General features: G+C 40.2%; 1 protein-coding gene across 3 annotated transcripts in view; it reads left to right on the top strand.

Annotated features, from left to right (window-relative positions):
- The first annotated feature begins 211 nt into the window (after nt 1–211).
- Nucleotides 212–19,881, top strand: part of GRB10 (growth factor receptor-bound protein 10) — a 152,607-nt gene continuing 132,937 nt past the window's right edge. For 2 of the 3 annotated variants that reach the window (XM_012733955.1, XM_004694509.2), the window contains exon 1: nt 5,358–5,438. Coding sequence is in view for 1 of the 3 variants with exons in the window: in XM_012733956.1 (XP_012589410.1) it covers nt 5,410–5,438 (29 nt within the window). In the remaining 2 variants the exon portion in view is untranslated. Of the gene's footprint in view, nt 346–5,357; nt 5,439–19,881 lie in introns of those variants that run through there. The other variant, XM_012733956.1, reaches the window with a different exon arrangement.

Raw genomic sequence — 19,881 nt, 5'->3', positions numbered from 1 at the left:
TCTCTGTGGACATTTGTCCTTGCAGTCAGTTTACATGACAGCTAGGACACTACTTGTGGACTTGTCTTTTCTTTAAAGACCTCTAAATTACATCCTTGCAAAAGATTTTTGCATGTCTGTTTTAAAATTTTTAGTACTGGCTATAGAGCACAGTTCATGTTTGTATAAGTTCAGTGAGTTTAGTAATGGCCTCTTGGAATTTTTTAGCTTTGAAGCTGGGCACTGAGATGCTGAGCTGGAGTGGGGACCTGCAGCCCCTCGATCAGCGACCTGCTCTCACCTGGATTCTCTTGGTCAGACCATCTGGCTGCCTAGACAGACGGAGCCTGAGCAAGCCCCTTACAGGTAAGGTCTGTTAGGTTTTCACCAGTAGGTAGTGCCTTTCCCAGCAGGAGACCCATTTGTTAAGTACTGATTAAGGCAAGATCAATACATGCTTGCCCATATAGGCAGAGGCGTAACAGTAGAGCCTTTACACCTGCTTCTGCAGGGAGTCCCCACCTGCTCTGGAGCCCACGCACCCTCCCCACCTTCAGTCACTGAGTTGAGGTACATGGGGATAAAGACTGAGGCTGGCTGTGGTCTGGGTTTTGCATGCCACTCTACATGTGGGCGGTCTCCCTTTGTTTTCTGTAAAGTGTGGTGACAGTGCCTGCCTCCTGCGTTACTCAGAATAGCATAGTGAGTCCTCAAAAGGTGACTGCTCTTATTTTGAGAGATGGGCTAGAACAGAGTTGGGGTGGCAGGTCTTGTCCTGGGCTTTGCTTTCTAATGTGTATATCAGTCTGTCCACTGGAGCACGCACTGAGACTGGGGTACATAAAGGTAAAAGAAGTCCAGGGCAGATGTTGGTGTTTCCTCTTTCAGCATTTCATCTAAAGTGAACCTCACTAGGAATGGCCTTTCCCTCGTCCTAGTTGGCCCTCAGTGTGAGAATCTTAGCAGGTTGTCTGCAGACATAGCCCTGCGTGGCCTTCCAGTAGATGTGCTGCTGAGCCATTGCCCCTAGAGAGGAAGATGGGCCCTGGAGAATGTTTAGTTTAGTTTGGCTGTGTACCATAACAGCATGGAATAGCCGACTAGAGACCAGAAGCCTGAGATCATGGTGTCGGTGTCAGCCGGGCTGTTTCTTCTGAGGCCACTTTCTTTGGTGTCTGGATGCTGTCCTTTTCCCGTGTTCTCAGATAATTCTGCCTGTGTCCCCATCTCCTATTCTCAAAATGACACCAGTTGAATGATTATGGCCTGCCTCAATGCCTCATTATAACTTACTCATCTCTTCTAATTACCCTCTCTCTATGTGCTCACATTCTGAGGTCCTGGGGGTCAGGACTTTTGCATGGGAATGCTTGAATTTACTCCTAGTACAACACACACCCAGGACAACAAATTGAAGCCTCTGAGGGTTTGGGATACTCCATCCTTGTAATGTAGGTGCAGGGCTCTCTCATCTTGCAGCCTCCTTTCCTGTTGCTTCTTAATCTTTCATTCTCGGCTTTTCCTTAACTATCTACAATGTACAACAGTTAGGTTCTCATCTTTGTCTTAAGTACATTCAGCTCATGTTTCCCAGGAGTCAGCTTTATTGAGATGCTAAATAACAGTTTACATAGCCTGTTACATACTGAGTCAAACAGTGCACATGTGGATGTTTTCGGGTTCCTTTGTAAATAGTTAACATTAAAGTTTTTTTTTTTTTAAAGATTTATTTATTTGTGCATACATAACTGGGTACAGATCAGAGGTGCAGGGGCGGTGAGAGGATTCACCAGAGACAGAGTAGGGAGCATAACAGGCAGATTGACGAGTACACTGCTGAGGGGAGCAGCGGGAGGGTCAGGAGAGGTCTGCCGCGCCATGTGGTCACTTCAGGGGCAGGCAGGGTTTGAACTCATGCTGAAGTGGCTTTAGCTTCTTAGTGTTGTGCTTTATCCCGCTGCGTCACCACGGAGGGCCTGAAGTTTTGTTTTTTTTTTTACCTTTGGAATCTGTTTCCTTTCCAGAGAAAATGTTCCCATTAGGAGTAGCTGCAACTTCTCTTTCTGCTGCTCTAGTCTTTCTTAGCAAGGCTCACTTCTCTTGAATAGTGGCCATCTCAGAGTCTCATTACCCTCCGGGACACAGACCCTGCAGTCAAGACAGATTGTTTTTTGGCAAACTGGGCACACTATACTCTCTCACAGCTGAGATGAAGGAAGGTGACCAAATCTTGACTTTTCCCAGAAACTGAGAAAAGAAGTCTCATAAGAGAAGGAATACTAGTTAAAATAAACTCTTCATGGCAGATTATAGCCCAGCCCTTCAGTGTTTGAGACCAGGGCACAAGGGCCTGTTGGAAAGGTGCTTCATCTCTCTGCTTTTTCTGCTCAGTATGGATAGCATCATGTCCAAAACATCAGGTAGGTGTGCTGGTAGGTGTGCTTACTGGAGGAGGGTGCCTAGCATGGAGGTCTGGGCTCCTGCGAATACCTTTCCCACTGTCAGTTTCAGTGTGCATCCTCCCCAAGGCAGTGCTGACATTGTTGGGCACTGGTGGGACTCATGTCATCCTTGATAAGGCCATGTGTGAAAGAGTAAGTTTGCCCCAGTTAGATTCTGCCAACTTGAACATCTTATATATTGATTGAAACTCTTAGTAGATTCGTCTTACAAGCCCTTTTTCCTATTCACTGCAAGTTCCTTGCGGGCCCCATTGTAGGGGTTTACTTGGGACAGGGCATTGCAATGCCAACCTTGTACCCACTGCAGCAGCCCCTCTGTGGGCTCAGCCCTTGGTGATACACTCTTCCCCTGTGACTATGAGAGACCCACTTGCTTCCTAGTTGTGTGGTTTGGTTGGGCTTTATTTACAGTAGGAGGATACCTCTCTCATTGACCCGCTCACCCCTGAGATGTAATCAGAGGGGTAGGTGTTATTCTTGCAGCTTCTTTAACTTACTTGACCAGAAAGAGTTTGTGGGTGGAAACCATACACTGCTCAGTTGCATTGACCAGCTATTGTTTTCCAGTTACAGAAGTTGAAATCTGTGTATTCTTGGACTCTTAAGAAAGGTCTGAATTCTGCCTTCCTCTCTCCCAGTTTGGAACATCATGATTGTGCATGCAACCATTTCAGTCCTTATAGTCAGCTTGCCATGGATAGGTCTTTAAGAAGCTTTTATATGCTTTGGTGCTACATCTTTCCTTCCTCAGCATCCTCTTTTTAGTTTATGTAACAGGACGCTCCCTTGATTCTTGTATTTATTCCTTCCCCTTCTGTTTACTTCCCTCTGTCATTTCCCCCTATTCACTGTCTCTGCTGTCTACGCAATGCTAAATGCATCGTTACATTCCTTCGATAGACTTTCTGAATCCCCCTGTAGAGTACCATATAGCTTTGCTTTCAGCACATTTTGGGAACTTAACCTAGCACGTCCTGGGGCCACTCAACTTCTGTTGAGTAAGGGATTGGGAGAAGTGTGCAAAATTAGGTACTTGCTTGTCCTACTGAAACCACAGTGAATGGGAACAATTTCTCTTTTGTGTACAGCTGGAGTAGAGTGGATATTATTTAAGGTTTTAGTTTTATTTAGGACACACTTTCTGTACTCCCTTGGTGGAAGTGTAAGGCTTAGGGGACAGGCTTTCCTGGATTTTTCTTGTCTGAGCCTCTCAGATGGTGGCTCTGGGATAGAGACATCCAGACTGCCCTGTCTGGATTGATGGGAGGGAGTTGAGAGAAACCAGGGATCTCATGGGCATGTTCTTTAGTCCCAAAGACCCAAGAAACTCTTCTCTTCTTCCCATCTCTCAGTCTGCTCTGCTAATTTTGTGTCCAGGGTTTGAGCAGTAAGAGGGAGAGCTGAGAAAATATATCTAGATAGTCCTGGCTGGAATTGGAACTGCTCACTTGGGTTTTGAGGCTTTCTAGTCTCAAAATCTTTTACTTCCTGAGGTGGTTGAGCTTTAGGAGAAGGACTGGAGATCATTTACTTCCTAATGAGGTTTAGTCAAAAGATGAAAATAACTGTCAGAATTCTAGCACCTGTTAGAAGCTCAATGTTTGTGAAGTAAGCTAGACAATTTAAAAATCTTCAGAACTTAATTTAATTGGAAGACTTATGACTCAGTAATCTTAAAATTGCTGATAACTTATCAGCCTCCTGTTTCTCTTCCTCAGGTCCATTTGTTTGCAATTATTCTCTAATTCAAAAGTAAAACCATCTATTTTTTGCTATTCTTGCTATCTGTTAAGAGTTAAGAGATGATTTGATCATCTCAGGAAGTCTTGGTCCATTGATTTTGGTGACTGTTGATATAGCCAGGAGATAGATGTTTCTTAAGAGAACTGAAATCATAAAGTAATATTAACAACTTTGGGGATCAAGTAACAGACATTTCTTGAAGTTTAGTGTTTATAAGCAGTGATTATTTTCAAAGTTGAATTTAGACAAACTGCACTCCAGGCAAATGCAGTTAGTATGTTGAGTCTCCCTGGTGGTGGAAAGATTAAATCTCAGTGCTATCACCTCTAAGGCCTGAGTTTGATCCCCGGCCAGGGAGGTGACCCACATGGCACAGCACACCTCTCCTGTCTCTCCCACTGGTCCCCTCAGCAGTTTATTTCAGTTGATCTGCCTGTTCTGCTCCCAAATCTGTCTCTGTGAGTCCTCTTACCTCCCACATCTTTGGCTTACACCCCACTTCTTCTGTGCATAAATAAATGAATCTTTTAAAAAATGTAGGTAGCTTGTTATTTAAAATAAGTTGTAAGAATCTCATCAGCAGCCTCACCTCAGGCGCAGCCTTGCTGTGATGATGCCCCCAGTGTCATGGAATGTGGTAGATTGATGGTTTTATCGTCCAGTACCCACAGATGGTAGGGTGGGCTGCAGGGAAGTGGAAACAATGCAGAGAAGGCATGCTGTATGGAAAGAGGGGTGAGAGATCAGATGATAGCAATACAAGGGCAAAGACAAAAGCTACTGGGTATTCAAATGTGTGAAGTGTTGTTGTGATTCTTGTTGTCAGTGGTTTAGCTCATTTAATCTTAACAACAGCTCTCTAAGTAGATATAATCTCTACTTACATGAAAGATGAGTATACCACTGCACAAAGAAGTTAGATACAACTTTCCTCATTACTTACTCATATTTTAAAAATACCTACTTGGAAAAAATTTACTTGTAACCCTCAAATCAATACCTGTGACAGTTTAGGGGTCCTTTATGGACATGAATTGAGTGGTAGAAAATTTTAGTTTATGAGGACTGTGTTCCTAGATGAGGCTTAATAAAGTGATCTTCTGCCTTCTTGTTTGAAATGTGTGTCCTTTTTGCTATTTGAGCCAATGTTTTTTACATTTTCATGCTTTTTGTAGGTGATTTTGCTGTTTGAATATCCCCAAAGCACATACAAGAAGGCTGTACTATGTCTTACAGAGAAACGGCGTATACTAGGTAAGCATCACTCGGGCATTACTTAACAGTGCTACTAACCCTGATTTCAGTGTTAAAAGAATCACCAACCAGTAGCCTTTAGGGTTCTTTATTGCTATCATCTGCAAATGGTAATAGTTTTATTTCTTTCTCAGTTTGGATTCCTTTTGTAGCTTTCTTTTGCTCAATTGCTCTGCCTTGGATTTTTAATGCTATGTTGAATAGTTGTGGTGAGAGTGGACATCTTAATCTTGTATTAGAACTTGTGGGAAGGTTTTTAGTTTTTACCCAGTGAGAATAATAACAGCCAAAATCACCTAAAATATTGATTGATGAAAGTGATAGGACTGGAAGTTCATAGGAACCTATTTTCCTTAGGTGTAGAGATTTAGCTTCTACTAATTCAGAGTTTGAGGTGACTTTCTAGAATGTAGTTACCACAGTGAGAATCTGCTGTGCTTGGACTTAGTCATTCCAAATCTCTTGATATTGCTTGTAATTATTTTTTGTTTAAAAAAAGCAGTTGAATTGAAGTGTGATTAAGGTATAATAAACTATACTGTTTAAAATGTATAATGCGATGGATTTTCACATATTTATATACCTGTGAAATCTTTGTCATGATCAAAATAATGAGGTATCCATCACCCAAAAGTTTCCTCACACCTCTTGCACTCTGGTTTGTGTCACTATCATCTGCATTTTCTGGAATGTATTGTAAAGGGAGATAATTATTATTGTCTGACTTATTTCCCAATAATACTAATTTTGGGCTGCATATATGCTGAAGTAAGTAGCCAGTGTAGTCCTTTTTATGACTTAGGTGTATTCTCTTGTATGGACAGTCACAGTGGGCATGCCCGTCTCCCCAGTGGGATATACGGGTTATTTTCCACTTTGCCATTTCCTAGGGCTGCTGTAGATTGCTTTCCTTATTGCATCTGTACTTGTTTTCAGACTTGTAGGAATTTGGCCTCCTTTCTTCTCTCCCTCCTGGATTCCATCTCTTTTCCCTGAGGTCTTATGCATCTGGCTAGGGGCATGGGTATGGATCTATCAGTCACTTGTCTTCTGATTAGAAGAGAACTGGGTTAGGATTGAAGATAGTTTGCAAGGCAAGTAGAGACAGCAGGTCAGACATGGTGACAAACAGTCCAGATCAGAACTCTGCATGTGTGATTTAGCACCCAGATATTTCTTGCTGAGTATGAACTGTCATGTTAGAGCCATACTGTTGTGGATACTTATTTTACTGATGTTTTAAAAAGGTAAAGATGATTTCTGGGAGAACAGCAGATGAGCTTTTCTTTTCTTCTGGATTAAAGCTTGGAGGGATCCATTCTCAGGTCAGCAGGGAATTACCTTGGGACCCTGGCGATGTGTACAAGCTGAATCAGGTGCCTGGAGTGTGATTCATCATCCAGTGTGTCTTCTGCCTTTGACCTCCTAGTGACGACCACCATTGGATTGGGGTGCAGGGATCGTTGCAATGTTAAAATGTCTTCTGGCATTGACAGTGGGCATAGCTTGACTTCACAGATCCTGGGGAATAGGTGTGGGGAATGTCAGCCTATTGATTTAATGAAATAATGATAATTACTTGCATATTTCTGCTGTGGGGTATTTAGGATCATAGCATACATACTGCTCTACTGCTGTATGTTTTGCTTCAATAGTGAGACAGTATTACTAAGGGAGTGGCAGAAGCAGGCTGTTGTAGTTTATCTTTGGTTGAAAGCATGGTTAACTTTTTTAGTTGCAGTCTCAGTTAAGGGGAGATAGAAGAACGTAATAACATGTGATGAGGTTTGTGATAAGAGGTAGGCCCTTTAATTGAAGGCCAGTTAATACACTTAATGCTTTAGAAATAACAGAACTGTATGTAGGCCTCAAGACAGGATGGAGGAGTGAAGACGGGGACATTTCAAAGGTACTTTTTTGTTTTCCTACTGTCAAGGTTTATTTTGAGGAATTATCTCATAGAAAATCAAGTAAATTCAGAGGGCCTGGAGTGTGCGTGATGGATATAGATGACTTCATTAATAGGTTATTACTCTCTTAGTTATTGCAATTTTTAGAACCAATGGGGCAAAATGTTGTTCTGTGAATGACAGGTTTTGTAAACTTGAGAAGAAAAATCTAGTGATTATTTATAGTGATTCTGACAATGTAGGACTAGCATGGCCAGAATAGATAGTTGTTTCTTGAAGATTTACTTTGTTATTCATACAGAACTGGGGTACAGGCCAGAGGTGCAGGGGCGATGAGAGGATTCAACAGAGACAGAGCGGGGAGCAGAACAGGCAGGTCAACGAAGTACACTGCTGAGGGGAGCAGTGGGCGGATCAGGAGACCATGTGGATCACCTCAGGGTGGGTGAGGATCGAACTCATGCTGAAGTGACTACCTTCTTAGTGCTGTGCTTAACGCGCTGCGCCACCAGGGAGGGCCCAGATTTTTTTTTTTAACAAATCAATTAAAAACCTCATTTTTGTAATTATATACTAATTACAATAAAAATTTTAATTTCATACAAAGTAAGATTAATTTGGGCCCTCCCTGGTGGCGCACCGGGTTAAAGCACAGCACTGAGAATCTAAAGACGCTTCCGCATGAGTTCGATCCCCGCCTGCCCTGGAGGTGACCACATGGCGAAGCAGACCTCTCCTGACCCGCCCGCTGCTCCCCTCAGCAGTGTACTTCCTCGATCTGCCTGTTCTGCTCCCCACTCTGTCTCTGGTGAATCCTCTCACCCTCCGCATCTCTGGCCTGTACCCCAGTTCTATATGAATAAATAAATAAATCTTTAAAAAAAAAAAGTAAGATTAATTTGTAAACATCCAGAACGTTGGCATTTATGTAATATTTAGCATCATCTATAGCGTAGAGTAGATTCTTTTCAACCTTTTTGAGATGAGAAAACAGAAGGTTATTTTAAATATATGTTTTAATTTAGTACATCTTCTGAAAGTAGAAGCTGCTTTTCCTCTTTTTGTTGGTGGGCACTTCCCTGTTTGTGAACCCAGAAATGTTCTATCGCCATGGTCAGAGAGACCATTTTTATGTTTTACTACAGCCAGGCTGTATTCCCAGGCCCTGGTCCCTGAGGCCTTGATCCTGGCTGCGACATTTATTGGTGTTGCTGAGGGCCTGGTGCTTCCTTATGTGCACCACTGCGTCCTGTTCTATTCAGGAGGAGGAAGAAAGATGCTTGTGGATCAGTGAGGAGCGTGGCCTATCAGGAATGGCCCACCACACACTCATTCCTTATTTTTGGTACTCTGGGCATTTTGTGCCACCTCCCAAACTCGGGCACTGTGGCTGTGCCCGATGTGTCCTGGATGTGACTACAGAGGATTTTGTGTTCTCTCCTCTCTGTTTTTGTTATTCCCCAAGTCCCTCTAGTTTCAAATTTTTTTCCCAGTGGTTTTCAAAACAGTTTTCCCAAATTTAACTTCAAGTTCATGAAGTCCTCCCTTATTGCTGCAGCTCTTGTGATGTCCATCCACACAACTCTCAGCCCAGTGAGGTAATTCAGTTAGTCATACTTCTTTGTATGCTTCAGATCTGTGATCATCTTTCAAGGGGTGATTTTATATTTGGCTTTGCCTGAGCCTTTGTTTGGTTTCACTCTATGCCACATACAAATGATACCGTCTGGTATTTCTCATTCTCCTTCTGCTTATTTTCCATAACATAATCCCTTCTTATTCCAACCATGTTGCAGCAAATGGCATGAGTTTATCATTAAGTCCTTTTTTGTTTTATTGGCTTGTATATTTGGTTTTGTTTTAAAATATCATGCTATTTTAATTACTATGATTTTATTGTATAGCTTCAAGTTTGGAAAGGTACTAAACCATTTCCCCTCCCCCACACCCCCTACCCCTTTTTGCGTGAGGAGAGCTTTGGCTATCCGGGGTCATTTTTTGTGTGTGTGTGTGGTTACAGGAATTTCAGTAACATGTGTTTGATTTCTTTGAAGAATGCCATTGGGATTATATTGAATTTGTAAGTTTCTTTGGATAAAATGGTCATTTTGACAAAATATTCTACTAATATATGGACAAGGGAAAAGGCATGTATTTTTGTCTTTTTTTTAACACTGCCTTGTAGTTTTCCTTTTATAGGACCTTCACCTCCTTTGTGTGCTTATTCTTAGCTATTCAACTGTATTGGGTTGTTAGAATAAGTCATGACTTTTTTTTTTTTTTTTAAAGATCTATTTATTTGTGCATGCAGAACTGGGGTACAGGCCAGAGCTCATGGGCAGTGAGAGGCTTCACCAGAGACAGAGTGGGAAACAGAACAGGCAGATCGAGGAAGTACACTGCTGAGGGGAGCAGCGGGCGGGTCAGGAGAGGTCTGCCACGCCATGTGGTTACCTCCTGGGACAGGCGGGAATCGAACTCATGCCGAAGCAGCTTTAGATTCTCAGTGCTGTGCTTTAACCCGCTGCGCCACCAGGGAGGGCCAGTCATGACTTTGCAGCTTTAGATTCTCAGTGCTGTGCTTTAACCCGCTGCGCCACCAGGGAGGGCCAGTCATGACTTTTTTTTTATGATGCAAAAATGCACCATGACTTTTCTGACAACCCAATAAATGGGATGGAATTATTAATGACTTCCTCTTCTAGCCCATTGTTTACATACAGGAAGGCAACTTATTTTTGTGTGTTGATTTTTTATCCTACCACTTTTCTGAATGGTTTTAATGACTTCTATCACATCTTTCAGATTTGCTAGGTATATTACCATATCATCTGCAAATAATGATAGTTTTACTTTTTTCCCAATTTGCATTCCTCTCATTGCTTTCTTTTGCTCTAAGACTCCTAGTACTGTGTTGAAGAGTAGTCAGAGTGGACATCCTTGTCTTGTGCTGGATCTTAGTGGGGAGGTTTTCAGTTTTTCACAGTTGAGAATAGCTGTATGTTTGTCATAGACAGTTTGTAGTAAGTGAAGATAATATTCCATTTATACCCAGTGTGTAAAGTTTGTCATAAATGGATGCTTAACTTTTAAATGCTTTTCAGATTCTATTTATTTGATAATATTCAAACAGGGTAGTCCACAGGAAAAGGGGAGTTTCCAGGTTCCCTGCCCCCCCAAAAGGAGGGTGGAACTGAGGAGAAAAGAGAGGAATCTGGAGAGGAGACTGAATAGGAAGGAAGCAGGATGGAGAACCTGAAGGTGACCTGAGGGAGCCACATGGAACAGAGAGACATGTGAAGAAACTGTGCTTGCTTCTTGGTCCTGGACTGGTTGAAACAGACATGGGTGAGACCCGTGTGGAGGAGGTTGAGTATGGCAATGTTTATCTTGATTTTGCTCTTTTCCTCCCAGACTTGTCTGGCCATTTCTGACCCTTTTTCATGGGTCCCTGCAGGAAGGTGCTTTAGGCTTGTGTTGTGCTTTCGGCCTTGCTTTGGGCTCATCCCTTTTGGGTGGACTTATCCATGAGGGGGATGGGTAACTTTGGGTGTTTGTTTTAGAATCTATATTCTTTGTCTTTTCTGTATTGCACACTCATTGTATTAAAGTGCCTTTCCATTTAAAGTCTTTCCATTTTGTCTTGATGTGGCAGGTGGCAGAACCTATTTAGAGCAGGCAGATTTGGGAGTTCAGAGGTGCACCTCTCTCCTTGCCCTGTAACAGTATGTTTTTTACCTTTTTACCTTACTTTTTGTTTATATGGTAAATTATAGTGTTTGATTTACATCCTAGTGTCCTTGTTTTAAATCCCATTTGGTCATGGTGTATAATCCTTTAAATGCACTTTGGATTTGGTGGTTAAGATTTTATTGAAAATTGTTTTCATCTGTATTCTTTAGGGAAATTGTAGTTTTTGTTTATTATGTTGTCTTTGTTTGGTTTAGTATTCATTTAATATTAGCCTCATAAAATGTGCTGGAAGTATCCCTCTCAATTTTTTGTAAGAGTTTGAGCAGAGTAGGTATTTATTTATCAATTAAAAGTTTGGTAGGATTCACTGTGAAGCCTGGGTTTTTGTTTGTGGGGAGAGTTTGACTACTGTTTGAGTTTTCTTGCTTCTGCTGAGTTCAGGTTTTTTTTTTTTTTTTTAAATTTCCTATTGAGATTTGGTTTAATGTATAAATCTAAGAATTTGTCCATCTCTATGTTGTTGAATTTGTTTGCATATAAATGTTCATATTAATGTGTTACTATCCTTTGAGTAGCTGCATTTCTTTTGTAACTTCTCTTTCATTTTCAAACCTATTCATTTTAAGTTTTCTTCCTCTTTTTCTTGGTGAGCCTCTCTAAAGTTCTGCCTGTTTTGCTTATTTTTTCAAAGATGAAATTTTCATTGATTTTTTTGGATTGTCTTTTTGATTTCTATTTTACTTGTGCTCTAGTTTTCATTATTTCCTTATATGGGATTTTGGGGCTTTTTGTTTTACTTTTTCTAGTTACTTGCAATGAGAGACAGGGTTGTTTATTTGGTCTCTTTGTCTGTTGATATAATAATGCCTTTTGTTCTGTCTTGTACTTCTCTCTTCAACTGCTCGTGCTGTGTCCCATTCTTTCTGGAAGACTGTGTCCTCATCATTATTTTCTTGAAGTATATTTTGGTGTCTTCCTCATTGACCTAGTGGTCTTTACATGGTGTGTGTTCAGAATCCATGTATTAGAGGTTTCCCTGTTTCCTTTTCATAGCGATTTATAATTCAGTATAATTTTATGGTATAAGATGATACTGACATGGTTTCAGTCTCCATGAATTTGTTGATAGAGGACAGTGGTAGTGCAAGATCCTGTTGTGATTTTTGATTCATTATTTTGTCCATTGGTGAGGTTAAGTGTTGAAGACTTCAAATGTATTTTTTTGCAATGTTTATTTTCTGAATTCATAGCAATTGCTTATATATTTACCTATTTGATAAATATATGTTGATGAGTGTCCTGTCCTCTGGTGTGTTACTTGCTTAATTATTGTATATAGTGTCCATTCCTTTTTCTTGTTATCTTTAATAAACTGAAAGTCTAATTTATCTTATGTAAGAATGGCTGGCCCTGCCTTCCTTTAAGTTCCATTTCCTTTTGAAGTGCTTTCCAATCTTTACCTTGAGACTATGTTTATTTCTGCGCCTGGAGACAGCAGAAGGTTGGGTTCTGTTTCCTAAACCAACCAGATACTCTGTGTCTTTTGGTGATTTTAGTTCATTAACATTTAAAGTTATTGTTGATATGAGTATGTCGTTGCCATTCTTCTTTTTTTATTTTATTTCATTTACTTACACATATATACAGAACTGGGGTACAGGCCAGAGATGCAGGGGAGTGAGCAGATCACCAGAGACAGAGTGGGGAGCAGAACAGACAGATTGACTGAAATACACTGCTGAGGGGAGCAGCAGACTGGAGAGGCCTGCTTTGAGTCACCTCATGTGGGTCAGCTCCCTGGCTGGGGATCAAAAGTGCTGCAGTGGCTGCAGATATCACCATACTGCTGTGCGTTAACCCCTTGTCTACTACTTAGGCCCACCATTTTTTCAGTGGTTTTATGGTTGTGTCTGTTTCCTTATTCAATATTTTTTCTTTTTGTTTATCTATTTGGCTTAAATGCTAGAGTTCCTTTCAGTACTTTTTTGGGGAAGGGAGTGTCTTAATTGTTAACATACTCCTTCAGGTTTTCTTTGTCTGAAAGGACTAAGAAGATAATTCTCTCATATCTAAATGAGAGACATTCAGGATATGGTATACTTCGGATATAGTATACTTAGTTGGCAGATTTTATCTTTGTGCTTTTTGATCACATCTTATCATCCCCTCTGCCCACATTGTTTCTTCTGAGAGTCTGATACTAGACTTACCTGGGTTCCTTTATTAGTTACCTACTTCTTTCTCCTCACCATCTTCAACATTCATTTTGTCTTGAGCTCTTCAAAGTTTTATGACTGTATCTATTTATTGGTGGTGATCTCATTTTGTTTAGGTACTGGGGTGCACTTCTAGCTTCCTGTATTTGTATATTTATTTTCTGTTTCAGGTTTGGAAAGTTGTATATACATTCTCTATTCCTTTTTGTTTCTCTTTCCCTTCTGGGATACCCATTTTTTTTTTTTAAGATTTATTTACTTATTCTTACAGAATTGGGGTACAGGCCAGAGATGCGGAGGGTGAGAGGCTTTCACCAGGGACAGTGTGGGGAGCAGAACAGGCAGATCGGTGAAGTACACTGCTGAGGGGAGCAGCGGGCCGGTCAGGAGAGGTGTGCCGCACTATGTGGATCTCCTCGGGGCAGGCAGGGATTGATTATGCAGAAGTGGCTTAAGCTTCTTAGTGCAGTGCTTTAACCCGCTGCACCACCAGGGAGGGCCCGATACCCATTGTTTTTATATTGCTTTTTGTCGTGGTGTCAGATAGTTCAGTATTTATTCTCTTTTTTTAAAGATTGATTTATTTATGCATGCAGAACTGGGGTACAAGCCAGAGGTGCAGGGGCGGTGAGAAGATTCACCAGAGACAGAGTGGGGAGCAGAACAAGTTGACTGACTTATACTGCAGAAGTGGCTTAAGCTTCTTAGTGCTGTGCTATCACCCACTGCGCCACCAGATAGGGCCCTAGCATTTCTTCTTTTATAACTTCTTTTCGTCCACCTGGCTTCATTGTAAATTCATAACTTGAATGAATTCCTTCTTCCATTTAGTTTATCCCACTTCCATAGGATTTTCTATCTGTTCTTTTAAGCTGTTTTTCATCATGCAACTACTTTATTTCTTTCTTTAGAGTATCATTTATTATCTCTGTTCCTTGCTTTTTGTTTCTGAGGACATTTGTTTTTCTGAATTTTCTTGTATATTCTTGGTCTACTTTCCTATGTTTTCTCTGAGTTCTTTGAATTTCTTTTTGATGGCAGTAATGAAATCTGTGTCTGATAGGATGAATACATGTTCCATATCGTTTTGATTGGATTTTGGAGAGATTTGTTCTTGTTCTCTGGTGTTCTTAGTACTCCGGTGGCCATTTGTTGTATTATTCCTTCTCCCCATTGCTTTCAGTATCTCACTGCTTGATGTTTGGCCTCTGCGAATGTGTATCTCCACCTTTCCCACAGTGGTCCTGGGTGTTCCCCGAGGTACCTGGGGGTTGCTTCCACCTGACGGGCCCTGTACAGTCCAGACTAGGGCCAATTCTTGAGGTGCTGGGAGGTGGGACTGGGTTTGTGGGCAGCTTTTCCCCTAGGGGCTGACTAAAGGTTTCTTCTGTCTTTCAGGTTTTCTCTGGTTGAAAGAAGTCCCTCACCAGTGATCTAGTTGTATTAGAGTTTTATATATATATATATATGTAATTGCTTTACTTTTAGTTGTTTACTGAAGGACTGTCCAGCGTTTATATTGTTTAAAATGTTTAAACCAATGGCTATTTTTATAGAGTATCCTTAAATTTTCTATTCAGTTTCAGTATTATAAGACAACTTTGAATGTTATGTTTTCCATTTGTGTTAAATTCACTTATTCCCACAGAAATCACTTCTAGGGTGATGGTTGTATAGTTTTTAATGTTGAGTAGCATACAGTAATTTTTTCTCCTCACCCTCTCCCAACTTTTGTTTTTCTTTTGGATGTGCAGAGCTCTCTTTTGGAATGTACACAGAGACATTCATTAATTCCAAATAACTCATAAAACAAAAATTAAGGATTATCACAAATAATCATAGCAACAGTGAAATATTAAGAAGCTGGAAAAATATATGTGTGAAAATAAATTCTTTGACAATAGCCCCAATCTTAGATCTATATGTAATGAATACACACTTTAAATTAAAAATTATAATGGCTTTTCTTCTTGCTCCATTTTCCCTTTTTATGTATTTCTGGCCACATCAGGGTCTTCTGGAGAACTCCTGATTCTATCCTTTGCTTTGGCTCATAGGCCTGCAGGCTGCAGCAAGCAACATAGCAATGGTTCTTCTGTTCCTGAGGCCTGGTGTTCGCCACATCACTCTGGGCAACACTTGAGAGCCTCTGTCATCATCTGTGAAACATGACAGGTTTCTAGAGTTGTCTAGAACTCAGCGCACAGACGTGATTTGTCTTGTTATTTGTACACACTCAGTTTTGTGGACGAGTGTCCTTACTACTGCAGGAGATGGAAAGGGCTGCTTGTGACATCTATGATTCCCTGTAGGACTGAAGGCAAGTATTGTTTTTCTAGCTAATGCATTTATGATGGAGGGTATGGAGCTGCTTTCCTGTGTTGGCCCAGGCTGTTCTCAGTGACTCTTCTTGCTCAGGTTTTTTTGTTTAATTTTTACTTCATCCAGTGAAGCTAGAGGCAAGTTCCAGCCACTCAGTCTCTCAGCCTGTTCTGTGGAGATGGTAGTAGTGTCTTATAAGGACGGTTCAGAAGATTCAGTCCCTCGCACAGATAAATCAGTAGACTGGAGCTTACCCACCATGATGTGGGTCTTTGCTTAGTGAGCTGCTTCTCTTACTCCTCCAGACTTCCCTCATCACTGAGGCAGATTTAGAATCATGTGTTGATTTGAAAATCTCTTGTTTCCTCTCAGGGGTCCACCAAACCATTTAGGTATAAGATACTGTGGACATTCAGCTAACACTTCTAACAAAATACTGAGAATATAAAATCAAAGCTCACTTTCATACCTATGGTGAAATATAGACCCTCACCCCTAAAACATTGCAGTTGGAAGTAAGGCCAATCTTTGCCTTAGTTTGAGTTAAAATGTTCAACTGGCTCTTCTCCCGTTCCCAGCCATGCCCAGTGGAGAAAGACTGGTTTAAAAAAAATTCTTCATATTTCCACAGGAAAACATAATAAATTTAAAAAAGTAGAAAACATCCTAGTTGTAGCTTCCATTTGGGAACCTAGCCCTTAGGATTCAATAATGACATTGCTTAGAGTGTGTGTGTATGTGTTTACTTCAAAAGACTTAGGAATAGAGGGTTTCCTCTTACCAGGTTGCAGAAAGTGAGATGTAATTCTTCCTGATCTCATTGCAGTTTTCTTGGAAGTTTTTCCCCCATGCGAGACATTTTTTTTTTGGGTAAAGAAGTAGTAGTAGTTAAGAGAGATGAGAGTAATGGACTTCAGCTTTGGAAATACCTGAGTTGCTAAGGAGCTTCAAAGAAGCCACCCACCAAGCACATGTTCATTGGTCTGGAGCTCCTGGAGTTAAAAAAAAAAAAAAAAAAAAAAAAAAGTACTATGAGTTTAATGTATGGGAGATAGGTCAGCGTGGTTCTCACTTTTCAGTGCCCAGTAGGACTGCCTGAGGGCTTGGAAAATAAGTTGTGAGTTCCCACTGAAGTTTCTGGTGTAAATAGATCAAGGTCTGGGGCTGCAGAATTCGCAATTTTATGTGTCCATGTAATACCTGGTCCACCCAAGCAAGGACTATTAATTGAAAACCATGACTTTCATTATATTTCTTTTTGTAGATGGTGCAAGGGTCATAGCATTAGTTTTTTCCTGGTGTTTCTGTTGCTTCACTTGACCTATCTTGACATGGTGTTCATTGCCCTAATTTTCCTTATATTGCTGTGTTGATATCTTCTTAGGCCATTTATTTAGACCAGAACTTGCTCTTAATTTTCAGGCAATGGACTTTTTTCGTTTTTTATTTAAATGTGTACACACTAACTGCTGGTTGTGCTGCTGAGCGGTGGCACAGAGCCCTGGCGCACTGGCTGTGTCAGCGCTCAACTTGGAGTCAGGTCTGTGTCCTTGTGACATTCTGGAAGGGGCCTGGCACAGGTGCCTCTTTAGCTCCACCGATCCTTATGTTTTATGCAAATTCAGTGATACTTTTGTGATTTATTTAGTATTTTATAAATAATTTCACGGGTCCCTCTAAATATTTGCAAATGCGAACTTTTATAATTACGTGAGTTCTGTCTCATTATGCATAGCATTTTGCATTCTTTCTATCCCAACTGGATTCCTTCCTTTGCCTTATATGAGAAAGCCAAATGTTTAAAAATAGTTTTTCTCATTTTCTCCTTGGCGATCTTTTAGAGTTTTGTTTTAAATGTAAATCTTTGATTCAAGTGAGAAGTCTGTTCTTATAGTTTAAGATTCTTTTATATTTCTGCTTTATTTTAAGGATGAAGAGCTGATAAAGTCTTAGCTAATGATACATTTTACCTTTTTCAGGGTATTAATGTTTTTCATCTTTGGCTTAGTGTTTCTTTGTTTTAAATTATGCTTTGCCTTCATTGTCATCACTGTTAATTTGTTGAGAATGCATTTGTGTTTTCTTATTTGTCAGCCCATTTTGCTTAACATTTCTAGGTCTGTTTGTAAAGCTTTTCTGTTTCAACTTGCTTTGGATATTTATTTTTATTTTTCACATTGGAATTTTTTTTTATTCTATAACAGTTTATTTTTACATCATTTTGTACCTTTTTTTTGGGGGGGGCATCTCAATTGTAATCCCTACGGGTTTCCCATCACCAAGTCACCCGTGTGCCATCACCATAATCCCGTGCACTTCCCTCCCCACCCCTGCCCACCCCCATTTTTGATCCCATTTCCCACTCCACCCCCGCAAAATGTCTCTGGTATATGGTTGTTCATTATTTTTGTTATTTTCTAACCTGGTCCATTATACTCCTGCTATGAGTGAAACCATCCGGTATTTTTCTTTCTCTTTCTGGCTAATCTCACTAAGCATGATCTTTTCCAGCTCCAACCAAGTTGCTGCAAAAGACGTGTGTTTCTCTTTTTTGGTTGCTGAGTAATATTCCATTGTATATATGTACCACATCTTTTTTATCCAGTCACCTACTTTTGAGCATTTGGGCTGCTTCCATGTTTTTCCAATTGTAAATAAAGCAGCAATAAACATGGGGGTGCAGGTATCTTTTTCAATTAGTGTTTTTGTGTCTTTTGGGTAGATACCTAGGAGTGGGATTACTGGGTTGTAGGGAAGCTTCATGTTTAGCAGTTTGAGGAACATCCAGTTTTCCATAGTGGTTGTACTAGTTTGCATTCCCACGAGCAGTGCAGGAGAGTTCCTTTTTCTCCACATCCTCCGCCAACATTTTTTGTTGTTAGTTGTTTGAAGATGTGCCATTCTCACTGGGGTGAGGTGGTATCTCATTGTGGTTTTAATTTGCATCTCCCTTATTGCAATGATGTTGAACATTTTTTCATATGCTTGTTGGCCATTTGCATTTCCTCTTTGCAGAGGGGTTGTTTACTTTATTTTTGTTGAGTTTCATCAGTTCTCCATATATTTTTGTGAGCAGTTCTTTATCGCTACTTTTGTGTGAGAAAATGTTTTTCCAATTAGTGATCTGTCTGTTTTTAGTAATGTCCCTTTTGCTTTACAGAAGCTCTTTAACTTGAGGTAGTCCCATCTATTTATCTTTGCCTTCACTATTGTGGCGTTGGGTGTGCTGTCTTTAAAGATCACAATGGAATATTTTTTAATACTGTTTTGAGAAGGATGTTTGATGGTTGAGATCTAGTTGCTACATGTCATTTATCCTTTGAATAAATTGTTTTGAATTCTTCTATATTTTCTACTTTCCCTTTGATGTTTAAAATATTTTAATTTCTTTTTTCCTTTTATTATGATTTAGAATGCACATGTTCTGTTTTCATTTCAATGTGTGATTATTTTACTATGTAATAAACATTACTAAGTTGTATATTTTTAAAAAAGTAGAATCTTTTATGAATGTACATCCTTTAAAAAAATTCTATGGTGATTTAAAACTTGAGACTTCACTTTTTGACTTTTTATTTTATTTTTATTGTTTCCTTTAAAACACCTTTTTATTATTATCCAGTTTTATTGAGATATAATTGATCTAGAGCACTATATAAGTTTAAGGTGTATAGTGTAATGATTTGACTTACATGTACTGTGAAATGATTGCCACAATGTTGAATTTATAAACTAAACAAAAAAAAATCAACAATTACATTACGTAGTCTTGATAGTCTGTAATTCCTTATTAAGTCCCTACTATGTGCCTTCTGGATGTGGCAGGGAACATGAGAGAGTTTTAAACCAGAAAGAATTTTTAGTAACTTTCTAAAAAGTAAAATAAGATGACAGTTGTCAGGTGACAACTGTAATCATGCTGGGCAATGGGCAACACTATGCATATTGAGGAGTGAGGAGCTGAGGTGTGTTGCCTGTCGTCTGGGTGTTCTGACAGAACATCAGTGTTTGGGGGACAGAGAAGAAAGCATGAAACACATTCTGGAGAGTTCAAAGTAAATCTCCTAAGGGCATGATTTGCTCCTACAGTATTCCATGCACATTTTGGATTCATGGTTTAAAAAAGTAAAGAATGTCTGTTTAGTTTAGTATGTGACTCCAAGGACTGTGAGATGTAGGCGTGTTTTCCTGAGAGTAAGTCAGAGGTGGAGACGGCATGTGAGTGAGGTTCTTTGCCAGGGAAAGCCCAGAGTGGACAGCTGACCCTAAGCCAGGAAGGAGAGGAGTGCAGGCTGGTGGTGA

Source organism: Condylura cristata, unplaced genomic scaffold (genome assembly GCF_000260355.1).
Source record: "Condylura cristata isolate star-nosed mole 26May11 unplaced genomic scaffold, ConCri1.0 scaffold00044, whole genome shotgun sequence".
Lineage (NCBI taxonomy): Eukaryota > Metazoa > Chordata > Mammalia > Eulipotyphla > Talpidae > Condylura > Condylura cristata.
Note: the sequence above shows the minus strand (reverse complement) of the source record. Positions and strands in the feature narration are given on the sequence as shown.